Source organism: Psittacula echo (genome assembly GCF_963264785.1).
Source record: "Psittacula echo genome assembly, chromosome: 4".
In the NCBI taxonomy this organism is placed as follows: domain Eukaryota; kingdom Metazoa; phylum Chordata; class Aves; order Psittaciformes; family Psittacidae; genus Psittacula; species Psittacula echo.
Window position 1 is genome coordinate 11,596,512 of NC_137738.1, and position 14,673 is coordinate 11,611,184.

At 41.4% G+C, this 14,673-nt stretch overlaps 1 protein-coding gene across 1 annotated transcript in view; it reads left to right on the top strand.

Annotated features, from left to right (window-relative positions):
- The window catches only part of PARP1 (poly(ADP-ribose) polymerase 1), a 31,822-nt gene extending 19,488 nt beyond the window's left edge, over positions 1 to 12,334 (top strand). The window contains exons 13-23 of the mRNA XM_080614781.1: positions 233 to 428; positions 1,712 to 1,840; positions 5,117 to 5,200; positions 6,009 to 6,131; positions 6,544 to 6,672; positions 7,415 to 7,513; positions 8,043 to 8,195; positions 8,465 to 8,592; positions 9,016 to 9,077; positions 10,172 to 10,286; positions 11,633 to 12,334. Of these exons, the coding sequence (XP_080470907.1) occupies positions 233 to 428; positions 1,712 to 1,840; positions 5,117 to 5,200; positions 6,009 to 6,131; positions 6,544 to 6,672; positions 7,415 to 7,513; positions 8,043 to 8,195; positions 8,465 to 8,592; positions 9,016 to 9,077; positions 10,172 to 10,286; positions 11,633 to 11,714 (1,300 nt within the window). The 3' untranslated portion in view covers positions 11,715 to 12,334. The remainder of the gene's footprint in view (positions 1 to 232; positions 429 to 1,711; positions 1,841 to 5,116; positions 5,201 to 6,008; positions 6,132 to 6,543; positions 6,673 to 7,414; positions 7,514 to 8,042; positions 8,196 to 8,464; positions 8,593 to 9,015; positions 9,078 to 10,171; positions 10,287 to 11,632) is intronic.
- The last annotated feature ends 2,339 nt before the right edge of the window (positions 12,335 to 14,673 follow it).

The following is a 14,673-nucleotide window of genomic DNA, read 5'->3' on the forward strand; positions in this document are numbered from 1 at the left end:
GGCCTGATGTGTTAACACTGGGCACTTCTTCACACCCGTTTTTGGATGTACACTCTGTGGTGGCTCTGTCTTGCTCTCCTGCAGTCACTGGTAGAGAAGGTCTTCCATGAACTCAGCGGTGTGAAATGGCAGATTTGCATGCATGATTGTTGCAGGATCAGTTTCATTAGGACTGAGATTTGAAGCTAGACGTTCCCTATGTCTATGTTTATCTGGTGTTTCACTTCTCTAGATACTGGGTGTTCAGATCTTGGGGTCGTGTGGGCACTGTAATCGGGAGTAATAAGCTGGAGCAGATGCCATCAAAAGAAGATGCTGTTGAACACTTCCTGAATTTGTATGAAGAGAAAACTGGCAATTCTTGGCATTCAAAGAACTTCACTAAATATCCCAAAAAGTTCTACCCGCTGGAAATCGATTACGGGCAGGTAACTGAAATGTCCCTGTACCAAGCGGAGCATTGCTGAGCTGCATTGCTATGGCTGTTGTGTTCTGCGCTCACTGTTGCATCACACTTAACAAACCTGAGGAGTGAAGTGCAGGTGCAACTATTGCATCTTCTCTGCTACAGAAAAGGCTGTAGATCAACGAGTGTCATGCATTGAAATAGATATGTTGGGAAACTAAGTAGTTTTCCATTGTCAAGTCTGAAGTCCCTTGAGTGCTCATTCCTGTTTCCTCTGTAAATTTAAGGATGTTAATTTGAACTTAATTCAGCAGCCATCTCACATACATCCTGTCTGAAAACACTGTTCTCCTTTAGTTAAAATAGACACTTCTCATATGTCCTCTGTATCCAAAATCCATCCAAATGCTGAAGCAACTCCTATGCAGAGTTCTGCTTAGTGCACATAATGAATAGGCTGAGAAAGAGGAGTTATTCCTTGCCAGTAAGATTTGGCTATTTAGACAACTAAGCTAAATAAGAATTCTCTTCCTTCTACCCACTGCGGTTTTGTGTGTTTATTTAAAGGCATACCCATAACTTAAACCAATTTCAGATTAAATAGTTGAATGCTGTTAATAGCATAAGAACTAGAGAATGTGTTTCCAGCCATTGCATTTTTCTGTGGCCAAATTACTGGCTGTCATCTTTCAGTGGGAAGTACTTGATGCTTAGCTTTATTTCTGGAAATCTTGACTATTGCAATGGCAAAGTGGCTGTTACACTGCAGTGTACAGTGTACAATACAGTGTACAGTATTCTGAAGCATGTGCAGGTGCTTTATTGCTCTACCCATGAAAGCATGTAGATGGTATTCTGGCTAATTGATGATTCCTGTACTCATCTGTGACAGACTTTATTACAAAAACTCGGTGGAAGTAGTTATTACATCTCTATTTTGTCATGAAAGCAACAAAGTAAACAGTCATTTTTTCATATCAAGGTCTCTATGCGGCAGAAAGCTTGCAGAAAAAGTAATTAACACCCTTGCTTGAGGTGAAGCAGAGATGCACAGAAAGTTCCTGTTCCCTTAATTCTACTTATGTTTTACACCTTTTGAAGTAACATGTGCCAAATTACTGAATAGGTGGATTTTTAAACCCGCTTTGTTCCAAAATGTCAGAGCAATGTCCCACGCTCCCATGAACTTCAGGCTAGTCATAGTATGCACACACTCAATTGGGTTTGAGTTGTTACCATGGCAGCCAGCCTGTTACTTTTATCCTTTGTGATTTTGCTAATTCTGGCACTATTTTTACCTCCCAGGATGAAGAAGCTGTCAGGAAACTGACAGTAGGTGCCGGGACAAAATCAAAACTGGCTAAGCCAATCCAAGACCTCATTAAGATGATCTTTGATGTGGAGAGCATGAAGAAAGCGATGGTGGAATTTGAGGTGAGTACACACGTTCATGTTCCTTTACTTCCGACCATCAGACTTTCACAGCTGGAAGAAAGTTCTTTGCAATGCGTCATACTTCTCCAAAGTCAGTGTGAGTTTTAGATCAGCCTTAAAATAAGGGCAAGAGCATCACCAGAATTTGCCAAGCACTGGAAGCAATAAATTAGTTATGATACATGCATAAAACAGGGTGCATTCTTTGTTCTTAAAGGCAGAATGTCTGCATCGGTGTCTTCAGTTAAGCAATGCCTATGAGAAACTCATCGTGCCGGTCCTGGGATCAGCAATCATTCTATGTGGTTGGAGGTTTTGTTTGTTTGTCCTTGGGTGATGGTTGTTTTGGGGCCGTTTCGTGGATTTTGTTGAGTTTTTCCTCCCAGCGACACATACATTGTGACCACTGTTCAGTGAATGCCCTTAAGATTCTTAAGGTACTAACAGATGACCAGTTTGCTGGTGATGTGAGGCTGGATGCACTTCTCTTTTTGTGAGTGGTGGACCATATTTTGAGGTGGAGGGGCAGTACTACCACTAATATAGGTAGCAAATGAGCACGCAGCTCAGACTTGAGAAGAGCTGCCAGATGATACATGCACTGATGAAGTGCCTTTACAAAGTCCAGATCCTGTTCTGAACAGGGCCAATTTCAGGTTTTCTTTGTTGTTGTGTTTCTCATTTGTTCTAATAATACCCTATTTTCATCTGTTTCTTCCTCCGTACTTCTTGATCTGTGCTTCTAACAAGCTTTCAGAGAGTGATCTGGTAGCATTATCTGTCTCTCCTTGCATAAAAACTGGTTTTTGGAGATCCTGCAGTTTGTGCTAATGCAGCCATTCAAGCTGGGTTAATGCTAAATAACAAATTCCAGTTTTCTTCAGCCAGCTTAGTTATCCTGCCCTAAGACGTCGTATTTAAGCAGCTGTTTGCCTTCTGTATCAGTATTTTGTGTATCTACTTTTCAGAACAGGCTTTGCTCCATTTTGTATAGCTTATCTTCAAGCTTTCAGATGGCTTGCCCAACATTTTGTAGTCCCTTGGGTTAATTGTGTATCTTCAGTGGCTTTTTTACATCAAAGTCTTCTGAAATATTAATAATTCCTTCTAGCTGGAACTGGCTGAAGACTCTGAACTGGTCATCATCTTATGTAACTTGGGTTTGTAGAACTCTGTCGATACTGTGTTAATTCACACCATCTGCAGATCTGTAGCAGACCTGGGAGTCCAGATGGGCCTGTCTTCCTATTAGATTTATCTTCCTGTGCTGCTGCTGCTGCTGCCAAACAGCTGTTTTCTGTTAGAGGAAGTAATGGTTTTCCTGGTTAAAGGTTTCTGTGCATCCTCTGGAAACGGCTACTTGGTTCCTTTAATCAGCCTGGTCTCAAGTTCCATCCAGGCACTCTCACTCTGCCAAAACTGTGGCAAACTCTAAGTCTTTCCCTTAAACAACAATAGATTTATCTGATGCATTTCTCTTCCTCCATCTAATATAGTTTTCAAGAGTTTTACCTCCCCGAGCATACAGGAGTTTATTGCAATTTTCTGTGTCTTTGCCTTCTATCAAATGGCCAGAGGGCTTGAGTCTATTTCAGTGCTGTGCCTGGGTGGAAGGCAAACATCTCCCTTGTCTCTCCCTGACATATTGGTGCGCACATCTGTAATGTGGAGCTAATTTCTCATGTTACCCTCAGTGCATCTGGCAGCAATTGCAGTGCTGCTATTTTAGACCCAGCCCTTTGGCTGCTGTGCTCTTTTGATGCGTCTAATGATAAAGCTTTGGATGTAGTTTAGCTTTATTTCAAAGGCTGGCTCTGTTCACCTCCCGTGAGTCAAAGGAGACACAAGTTCCAACCCTCTAGCTGTTTGTGGGCTCTGTAGGAGATGTACTTCTCCTAAATCACATTTCTGGGAGATGTATTAGTTTATAGGTGTTAGTGTTTATGTGTTAGTGCATCTATGTGTTAGTTTATATGTTTATATGACTTACAGCTAGTATAGGTGTCTGCAGCTATTTGCACATCCCAGTTAAATGGCCCATTTCACTTTGACTTGTCCTTCATGATTCTTCAGCTAATAAGTGGGTGTGTAGCACTGAACAAGAAAGAATTTGCCCCAAAAGTTTGGGAGCTACAAATCTGTTGCAGGTTGGTTTTCATTAGGTTTTCAATCTCAGCTTCATGTGTCTCGTGTTCCCAAGACATGGTCAGTTTTGAAGTGTCTCTTCTCTCTTGCAGTCCATCATGGTTTTTCTTAGTATCTGGCTTTATGTATGCTTAGCAGCTAAACTTCTAAGCCCAGTACAGGGTGCAAATTCCATGCAAAATCACTTCAGGGTTTTCACACCAGGCTGTATTGCTTGGAAGAACCTTCCGAGTTCAGCTTGCAGAGGAGATTTGCTGGGTTTCCTAGCTCCATAGTGAATAAATAATGTGGAACTTACGTGGACAGTAAGCAATATACATGGTTTCACAGGATCTTCTGTCCTTGACCTGAATCTTAAACCTATCAAGTTAAGTAAAAGCTGGTTTGACCTGCAGGGTGGATGGTGAGTACTATCAAGAGTTCAGAGGATGTATGTATGATCTTTGTGAAAGACTCCATTGGACTTGACTTTTGGCAAATGTTTGTTCATTCAGATGGTTCTTAACTATGCAAGGATTTAATGCAAATCCAAAACTCGTCCAAGATCCATCAATACATGAACAAAAGCAACATATAAATTAAATCAGTGGGTAAATGCAGGCAACCAAGACATCGCTTTTAACTTAGTTGCTTTTTTTGGTTGTTTTCCATTAATGGATATGAAGCATCTTGCAACCTCTTTGCATTTGACCCGTGATAACTGTTGGGTAAAGTTTTTGTATCTTATGAATAAGATTATGATTTTAGGAATAAGAATGACTTCATTCAGTTTGTTTCTCTGCCAGCCTGAACCATATGGTTGTTGAAGTGATTGAGGAACACATCTGACACCAGGTTAATATTAAACTTCAAACCAGAAGCTTGGTACACTATTTTTGTGTTGCTCTAGCATGTGTGCTCAGTTTCCTATTGCAGTATTCCTTTGTATACAGGATGTCTCCTCAGTATCATGCTCTGTCCTTTTGACATAATCCCTGGATCCACAGAGATTAATGCCAAGTCTGAAATGTTTCCATTCTTTGTGTGGTCAGTCCTACCAGGATGGAGAGATTAGCTCCCTAGAAACCAGAGAGGGAATGCTGTAGTTTCAATGTAGTGAAATCCTATTTTAATCATTTAAATCTTCATCAGATTGACCTGCAGAAGATGCCATTGGGAAAACTGAGCAAGAGGCAGATCCAAAGCGCATACTCCATCCTCAATGAGGTTCAGCAGGTGAGCATGAAAGAGATGTTGGAGCAGGAGGGGAAGTTAGAGCAGGAGGGGAATTCAGAGGTTGTTCTGGGCTTGGTGTGGGGTGGATGCTGAGCTGTGTGTATAAAGATCTGTGCTCTCTCTAGCTGGAGAAGAGGATGTGGTTTCTGTGGGTAGCCAGTCAGTTCCCTTCACTGTTGTACCAGTTTGGGCAGTACTTGTATCTTTCACACCTTTGTAGCACGAACTTCAGGCTGAGCCAGACATAAATGGCAGTTAAGCAAATGGAGCTGGTGTTTCCACCCCACAGAAGTCTGTTAGAGGATGAGAATAAAGCTTAAATTGGCACAGGAAAGGGTCTGCTTTCACGACATTTACTGTATTTACACATCATGATCTGGACAATTCCAAGAATTACTACATAGTATTGCCTGTTCTGCTTGGAAAAGTGCACCAGCATGTCCCATTTTTTATCATGGGCTCCCTGGCAAAGCAGAGGTACAGGAAGTTTTACTTCAGTTGTTAGAGTAGACCAGAATCTTGCCAAGGACATGCAGCACTTCCATATCCAGAAGCCTTTATTTTGCCTTCCAGAAAGATAATCCCCACTAGATACCTCTCATACCAGAAGTTCTGTGTATTTCAGTGCAAGTGCTGTGGCTTACTACATGCAGAATAAACAGAATTGCTCTTCTTAGTCCTGTGAGAGTTTCAGCATTAGCACTATTTGTATTGCTGTTTCTGTGTTAGTCCTCAAGTCTCTTGTGTGTCTTGCTACAGAGACTTGTCTTACTCAATAATTTGTTTTGGTGTTTGTTGTCCTGTCTAGGCAGTTTCTGACAGTGGGTCAGAATCCCAGATCTTGGACCTCTCCAACCGCTTCTATACTCTGATTCCTCATGACTTTGGGATGAAGAAACCACCTCTCCTAAACAACTTGGAATACATTCAGGTACTGACTGGAAACAGTATGTTGTGTGCAGGGAACAGGTCTGATACCAGGCGTCCAACAGAGAGAACGTGCGAGACTTTAAGTCTTACTTTAATGTCATGAGGTTAAGCTTATTTTTCTTCAGAATACTCTTTTGTTTATGTGCATATATGTGTGTACACAGATACAAACAATTACATGTATGAGGTATTAGAAGATAAGTTATATGTTATGGCTTAAATATGTATATATGTGTGTGTTTTAATATATTTTAAGTATATATATATATGTTTAAAGAAAAAAGGTAGGGTTGTTGTGTTGTTAGAAAGCAGCGCATGGCCAGTGATTCACATAGACTTTAATACTGGGGTATTCCAGAGGTACTCTGAACATGTCAAAGGCACAAGTAAAATAATCTCTTGAAATTATCCAGGCCAAAGTGCAGATGTTGGACAACTTGCTTGATATTGAGGTGGCTTACAGCCTTCTCAGAGGTGGAAATGAAGATAGAGATAAAGACCCAATTGACATCAACTATGAAAAACTTCGAACTGATATTAAGGTAAAGGAAACGAGTGACTGAATACAAGCTGATATCCTGTTAGCTTGAAGTATAGCAAATCATATAAACTGTAAGTGGACAAATGTATTGTCATAATTTCAATGAAGGACAACTGTGGTGGTTAAGGGACTGGAGCATGTGTTGTACAAGAGATGCTGAGAGAGCTGGAGCTTTTTAACCTGGAGAAAAGAAGGTTCAAGGGGTATCTTCTCAATGTTTATGAATGTCTGGTTGGGGAATGGAGTAAAGAAGACAGAGGCAGACCCTTCTCAGTGGTTTCCAGTGACAGGAGGCAAAGGGCAGAAATTGAAATACAGGAAACTGCATTTAAACAAACGAAAAGCTTTTGTTGTTGATACTGTTTGGATTTTCTTCTCTGACCACTCACAGTAAACAAACTGACACTGGGAAAGGTTGCCCAGAAAGGCTGTGGAGGCTCCATTCTTGGAGGTGTTGAAAGCGTGACTGAACTCGGTCCTTAGCAACTTCCTCCAGCTGCCCCTGCTTTGAGCAGGGGAGCTGAAAATCCTCTCAGTTTCCAGAGGTGCCCTCTTGTCTCATACTGTGTGACCGAGCACTGTCTGTATACCTGTACCTCTTCGGTAGCTGGGAATAAATTTCCACCTAAATGATAAAGGAAGCTTAAAATGGGGAGTTGCAAGCATAGGGTGGATGTCATCATGTTATAAGAACCCTGCTAGTTGGTATGCTAAAGAAACTTCTCTTGTTTGCCTCTTTGCAGGTTGTTGACAAAGATTCAGAAGAAGCCAAGATTATTAAACAATATGTGAAAAATACTCATGCTGCTACTCACAATGCCTATGATCTCAAAGTTGTGGATGTAAGTTGGGCAATACTGGGGTTTAATTTTGTGAAGATGGACTCTTCTAAGTTGACTTACTGGTTTGCTGTTTCAGTTTATTCTTGGGTAGCTTTTCCAGTTTCCTTTCTTGAAGGGATACTTTGATAAGCCAATTGCCATTGAATAGAAAAAGCCTAGGCAGAGATGAATCGAAGCTTACTGAGGTCTCTTTGGGGATGTGTTCTTATTTCCATTTAATTGGCCTCAAAAGGAGGTGGAGGAGTAACCATCTCAAATTGAGCCTTAGCTCATTTAATGACTTCTCAGAAAATTATGGTCTCAATGAAAATACAGAGGGAAGGCAGAGAACTAATCAATAACAAGTACTGTGTGATTGATGCTCCCTCCTTTTTGCTAACATGACACAGGAAACTGCAAGTACTAAAACTGTCCAGATCAATTTTCCTAGCAGATTAGTGTGTATTCTGGATGGGATGGTTTAGTTGCATGAAGGTAAGAGTTCATTTGCTCAGTTGTTCTTTTTCTCCTGTCCCTTTCTGACCTGAAGATCTTCAGGATTGAGCGTGAAGGGGAGAGCCAGCGTTACAAGCCATTTAAGCAGCTTCACAACCGCCAGTTGCTGTGGCATGGTTCCCGCACCACCAACTTCGCTGGTATCCTCTCCCAGGGTCTCCGGATAGCTCCTCCTGAAGCTCCTGTGGTACGTGAAACAGCTTCTCTTGCTCCTCCATCCCTGTGCCCAGCCGTGGCCACAGTCAGACACAATCTAAATGGGAGAATTTCCATGTGGGCAGGGCACAATGTTATCTCCCAGCATGCAGACAACACTTTGTGTCCGGAGTGCGGTGCTGACTGGTGCCCACAAGTGTCTGAGTTGCAGTTTTGCTCTCCTGGGAGCCCAGGTGGATTTAATGCTGCCTTTGTGTTTTATTGTCCCAATCTTTTAGGTTTCTTTTTTTCTGCTTGCAGACTGGCTACATGTTTGGGAAGGGCATTTATTTTGCAGACATGGTATCCAAGAGTGCCAACTACTGTCACACATCTCAAGCTGATCCCATAGGCTTAATACTACTGGGTGAAGTTGCCCTTGGAAATATGTAAGTAACTTATGAAGAGTATTTGCCAAACATGTGTAATATATTGTGGTAGAAGGTGATGCTAAAATTGCCAGCCTTTTCTTCAGTGTGAAGAAAGAGTATGTGTTATTTCTTTGAAGAAGACTTTGTTTTTCTTAAAATGAGAGCTATTTGGTGCTGGGTGGAGAGAAACATCACTTTTAACAGGTCTTAGAATATTGTACTTGACATATATATATGGTTTTATATATAAATAATATATATCAAATGCCAATATCATTAAAGTTAGTAACTGAGAGAAAGGAAGGCTGTTAAGTCCAGAAGACTAGAATCTGAAACAACTTTATATTAACTCACAATAAACTGAAGCCTGAAATGTGGTTTTTCACCAAGGTAGTTTAGGACAAATATAAAATGCTATTCTGTGTTCTTTGTGCCGTCCAGGTATGAGCTAAAGAATGCTTCTCACATCACAAAATTGCCCAAGGGAAAGCACAGTGTGAAAGGTAAGCATTAGTAGTTGTCGCTGGTAATCTGTTGTTGATGGCAAACTCACATTATGGGTCTCTGCTTAGCGAAGAGAACCTTGGTAATTTAGTAGCTGTACTTCCTTTAAGAGTTCGCATAATGTTGCTGTATAGTTGCATCTTTATATGTGTATGTGGTGTTTTGAGATGGGAGTTGGTGCACTTTGAACGTTATGACCAAAGTTAACGTGTTGCCTGGAGTTCAGGAGGAATCTTTCATTTGATGTTACACAAGAGAAAATGTAAAGTGCGCTCTTCGACTTTTTTACTTGCTTTCATCCTAACAATACTGTGTATTTTAGAAGAAAGATGAGAGGTTTCTTAGATCAGAAGAATAATTGTTTAGCTTTCAAAGTGCCTTAGAAGCTTGGAGAGAAGGGAAAAGCTGAGAATGAAAGTTCAGATGGAACAGCTGTTCTCATTACACTTCTATCTGCAATATGTATCACTGTATTACCCTGAAAAAGAAGATGAGAGAAAAGAGTTAGCTCTAATTCAAGCAAAAGAAATGGTGAGCGTGACTGTCTTCTGTTCTGGAACGGGGGAGTGCAGAACAGTAACATTCAGTAATGAGTGGCTTTTCCTTATTCGTTTTGAGAGGCTTAAAAATCAGTTGTCCAAAATAGAATAAAATGTGATTAGCATTTTTTTCATACTACTCGCACGATTATGGATGTCAAACCAGATTTGTATCGAAGAGTTTAAAGAGAATGAGAATTGGTTTGCTATATTTCTCTGAAAATGCTACAGTGTGCATGTTTTCAGTAATGGACCTAGGATGTGAAAGCTTTAAGTCTGCTCTGGTTTAGCTTTGATCATACAGATTAGACAATTAACAGCCAAAAGTCTGAAATTCTGGCTTTTAATGTAGCAGAGCACGACCGCCAGAAGTCTGGTGATGCTGAACTGAATAAACAGGCTGTGTTCTCTATATTCTTTTTAAGACACATTTTGCGCTTGATCAGCATTTGAAAATGTATGTGAAGTAATATTTGGCTGATGAGTAATTTTCTGTATGTGCAAAGTCTGTGTTTGCATCCTAGATTTGTAACTAATGTTTTTTCCCTTTCTAGGCTTGGGCAAAACAGCACCTGATCCCACAGCCACTACCACCCTTGGTGGTGTAGAGGTTCCCTTAGGGAATGGGATCTCAACAGGAATTAATGATACCTGTCTTCTGTATAATGAGTATCCTTTGCTATTATGTTGGCTGCACGCTGTGTTTGAGTGTTGCTGAGTTTAGCAGGACCTCACTAATGCTACCCAGGAGTTTTGGCACACTGTGGTTTTGCTTCTTTTAGATCTGCTTGGGAGTGCTCGCAAACAATTTAATCTCTTCTCCAAGGGAGATGATTTTACAGTCTTCGCACTTACATTGTCACTCTGCAAAAAGGAGAGAATACACATAGCAAATAGCTGTTGACACAACAGGACTCAGTACCTGGAGGCATTGGAGTGGCCAGGCAACACTGCCCAGTAGTGTCTTGCTCAGAGACGTGCCAGACAAGGAGCAGGGGAATGCAACCTGTGGTTTCACATCACTGCAGTCCGGTTTCTTCCTTGTCGTGCAGTAGCTGGCCAGCTTGGCCAGGAGGAGATGGGGGAGCCAGCTCTGTGGCTTGATAGGAGTCTCTCATCACACAGCGTCTTTATGTTCCCCAGGCGCTTTGCAAGTATTGACGTAAACCTCAGATGCCCATCAGAGATGGAGCCCTTAAGCCTCTTTGTAAGCAGAAATGCTCCCAAATTAATGTGTGCTCAACCATCATAAGAGCATGTGATGTCTAAGGTCCCAGGTCAATCTCTTCACTGCCAGTGAAGCAGGTAGTCTGTTAATACAACCTCCGAGTTGTGTAGAAACTGTCTTCTCTCTTGATGAGCTAACTGAGGTAACATGATGTGCATTCATTTTGTTTTACACTGTATATAATGGGGATGCTTTTCACCTGAATTTGGGACTGGAAGTAAGTTTGAGGCCTAAAGCATTGAGAAATAGATGAGCTGGGACTGTGTGGTGCAGCGATGGAATGTGCAAGCACTGCCAGCCATTGCAGAGCTCTTCTCTATGATTCCAGTTTGGAGGGGATAGTGGGAAATTAAAAGGACATTAATGACTTTGTGCTGGAAGGTAGCAATAGAACTGCAATTATAACTGTAGATGCCAGGTCTGTAACTGCAGATCTCATCTAGGCTACCTTGCTCCATTGTTTAGATAGTGCAGGAGATGATGTGTGTTATGGCTCTGGCTGACAAAAACTAATCTTCACCTGTCTGTCACTGGGGATTCCTGCTGCACCATCCTTAATTCTCCATGTTACTGTTAGTTGTTTGTTTCTAAATATTGCATAAAACATTTTCAGATTCAGAGAGAAGGCAAATTTAAAGATCTGTGGTGTGAGCAGTTAGAACTGCTTAATCACATGGGCAGCTGTGTGGTAACACAAGTTCAAAGGTGAAGCTTGACTGTGGTTTCAGATTTTTCTGTGTTGTTACTAGTATCAACAACTGTGATCATTCCTTAACTTTCTTCCCAGATATATTGTGTATGACGTTGCTCAGGTGAATCTGAAGTACCTGCTGAAACTGAAATTCAACTATAAGACATCACTTTGGTGAACAGTATTTAGAAGCCCTGTTAGAGTTATACTGTAGTTACACTATAGCGTTGACTTCTGACATGCTTACTCATTGACTTCTCGTACCAAGATATCAAGAGCTAACCTGCAGAAGAGGTTACTAAGTCCTATTTAGTACAACACGTAGTGAAAGTTTTATATAAACGTGTGGCAACACATGGACCTGAATTGTGATGAGAACAAGTACCTGGTTTTGTTATATACCACTTCTGATTTGGGGGGTTTCAAGTGTTTCTTTTCATTGAGCAAACTTACCTCTCCCCCTAAAAAAAAATTAAGCTTATGTTTTTAGCCCAGAGCAGGCAATCGCAACTAAAGGAACTTGAGGTTGTTTGTGGTATGTGCTCTCTTAAGGTTCCCCCTTGTTTAAGACACCCTTTTTCAGTTTTCGTTGGAATAAATGAGAAATGTTCACTTATTTTGAGGTAAAAAATAAAAGCTAATTTCATACTAACAGCTTTATGTTTCACAGCTTCCACATTGTTTTGGGTTTGAGTCATGATTTAAATGTATTTGGCAGAATGTTCTTAAAACATGATATCTCTCTCCCTCAAGATCAAATGCCAAGTATTGAAATCTGTAGTCATGTTTCAGGAAGTCGCGGCGAGATGAAAATTTGGACTTTCCAGTGGGACTTCATCTGTCAACAGTTGGTGTGGTAAACATGGAAAATGAACTTGTGGCTGTTTGAATTTAGTATTAGCCCAATAAACCTCCTTTAAATATCTACCTTCAACGTGATGTAAGTTGGTTGTTGTAGAGTCATGTCCTAACGAAGCCATAAGTTGAGTTTGGGCTCAAGCTTCACTCATCATGAGTTTGAGTGAGGTCTGTTGCCAGTCTGCGGGCAGTCTTGAATTCCCAGTCTTGTCAATATAAACTAATAACAATTTCAATGTTTAGTGATGTGTTTTACTTCTCACTCTCAGTAAGTCATTGAGCAATATGGGAGTACTTAACAATACAGCAACATCAGTTCTTTCTCTGCAAAAGTTACTGATCTCCCTGAGCTACTAGGGCAAGCTGGCTAATCCCCAGGGGCAGCACTATGCATTCAGTATCCCCACTAGGACAGTTCCCAAAAAGGAACAGTTCAAGCTCATTCTGATGGTTGCAGCTTTATAGACTTCAGTAACCTGCATGGAAACAGAAGATCTGTTTCCTAAAGCAGCTGTCATGTCCCAGTGCCTTTTGAAAAAGGAGTTTGAAGCCAGAGTGATTACTAACGGTGCAGATGTTTTCAGGGTCCCTGGAGGGGAGGAGGATGAGGAGTAGTAGATGGAAAACAAAGCTGCTGCTGGGGAGAGAAGATGTGGAAGAACTGGGTAAGTCGTATGGCTTGAGGACAGTTCAGCAAAAAGGAATCGATTGAGGTTGGTGCTAATGGATTTTGAGAGGAAGTGAAGAGAGTGGCCCTTATCTTCTGGTTCTTTAGTAGTTTAACAAGTGGCTAATGATTGTTTTGCTTCCAACAGAAAGGTTTGCTCAGTATACTTAAGTATAATCTTGTCAGTCTCTGAAAGACAACATGAGAATTGGTTCAGTTGAGTTGTGAGGTAGATTGGTTTCTGGTTCCCTGCTGTCCTCACACCCCTGAAAAAAACCAGCGTACAGTTTAGAACCAGGAATCAAAGGAAGATGTTTCTGATGTTCCCTTGGTCAAACTGTATCATAGGTGGCTCAAAGTTCCCTTTTTCTCCAACCCAGGCAGTGCAAGGGGTCCTTTATGGGGTATATGTAGTGCTCAGTTACAACTGCAGCATGAGCAAGTATATCCCAATCTGTCTAACCTTACAAGTACAGCAGTAAAAGATGCAATGGGATGGGACTTTAATGAAGAAGCAGCAGCTGCCCTTTGGGCACTGCAGGAGAGCCCTGATGTCACTGTCCTGCAATGAAATCTAATGTGAATTCAGGCACTGCTTCTGCTGCCTGCTTGTGGGACCACAAGGCAGCCCTGTCTCTGAAAGGAGCACTGGTGCCACTGTGACCCAGCACACAGACAGCCTGTCCCCAGGGCCAGGCGGAGAAGAGCAGCGTGGTGACAACCACTGAAGGTGTTACTTTTGGAGGATGTGCATGAAGCAGGGCTGGATGAATAGGTAGTCCCATTTCTTGGCAAAACATGAGGTGCCATGACATCCTCTGCTTTTCCAGAGGAGGTATGTTGAGGAATGATTTCTGAGCTACAGTTCAGCTACAAAAAGCAATTTATAAATATTTAACCATTTTGTCTGTATTTAGCATGGCTGGAGGCTCTGTTATACAATGGCTCACAAATGTTATGATAGCTCATGAAGTCTGTATGAGTGGGGTAAACTGAAGAATGCCAGCCTGGGCTTACTGATCGGTAGTCAGTGTAAACTGCTTGTGACATAGGCCTGAGTTCATGCAGGAAGGAAGTGGCTGAGGGAAAAAATATAGCACAGGTCACCCAACCTGGTACTTCAGCCATAAAGCAATCTTTATATCAGTTGGTACAGCCTTTAAGGAAAGCCCCACACACCCCTCTGTGTTTCGAGTCAGAGGAAAGGGGGTAAAAAATTCCCAAACTAACAAGTAATTCATATATGAAAAAGGCCTCTGGGCACATCAGACTTTCTCAATACCATTCAGTCTTGTACTCATTCTTAAATGAATTATGCTGTGTTTGTAACTACTGAGGTCTTTGCTTCAGCTTGCCTTTTTGAAGACTCTTCCAGACCTCCCTCTATGTGTTCTGGGGACATAATTTTTACTGAAGTATTGGGCTTTTTTGTGGCCAGTTTAGCATTTTGCTTAAATTACTTTTATATATGTGGTGAGGTCTCTAACTTAGTCTGTAATACTCTTGCTCCTTCTGTTAATGCCCATAAAAAAATAGTTTCCACTGTTGAGGAGTACACACATCTGACCGAGAGCTTGTGTGACCTTTTACTTTCAAATATGTCAGCCTACTG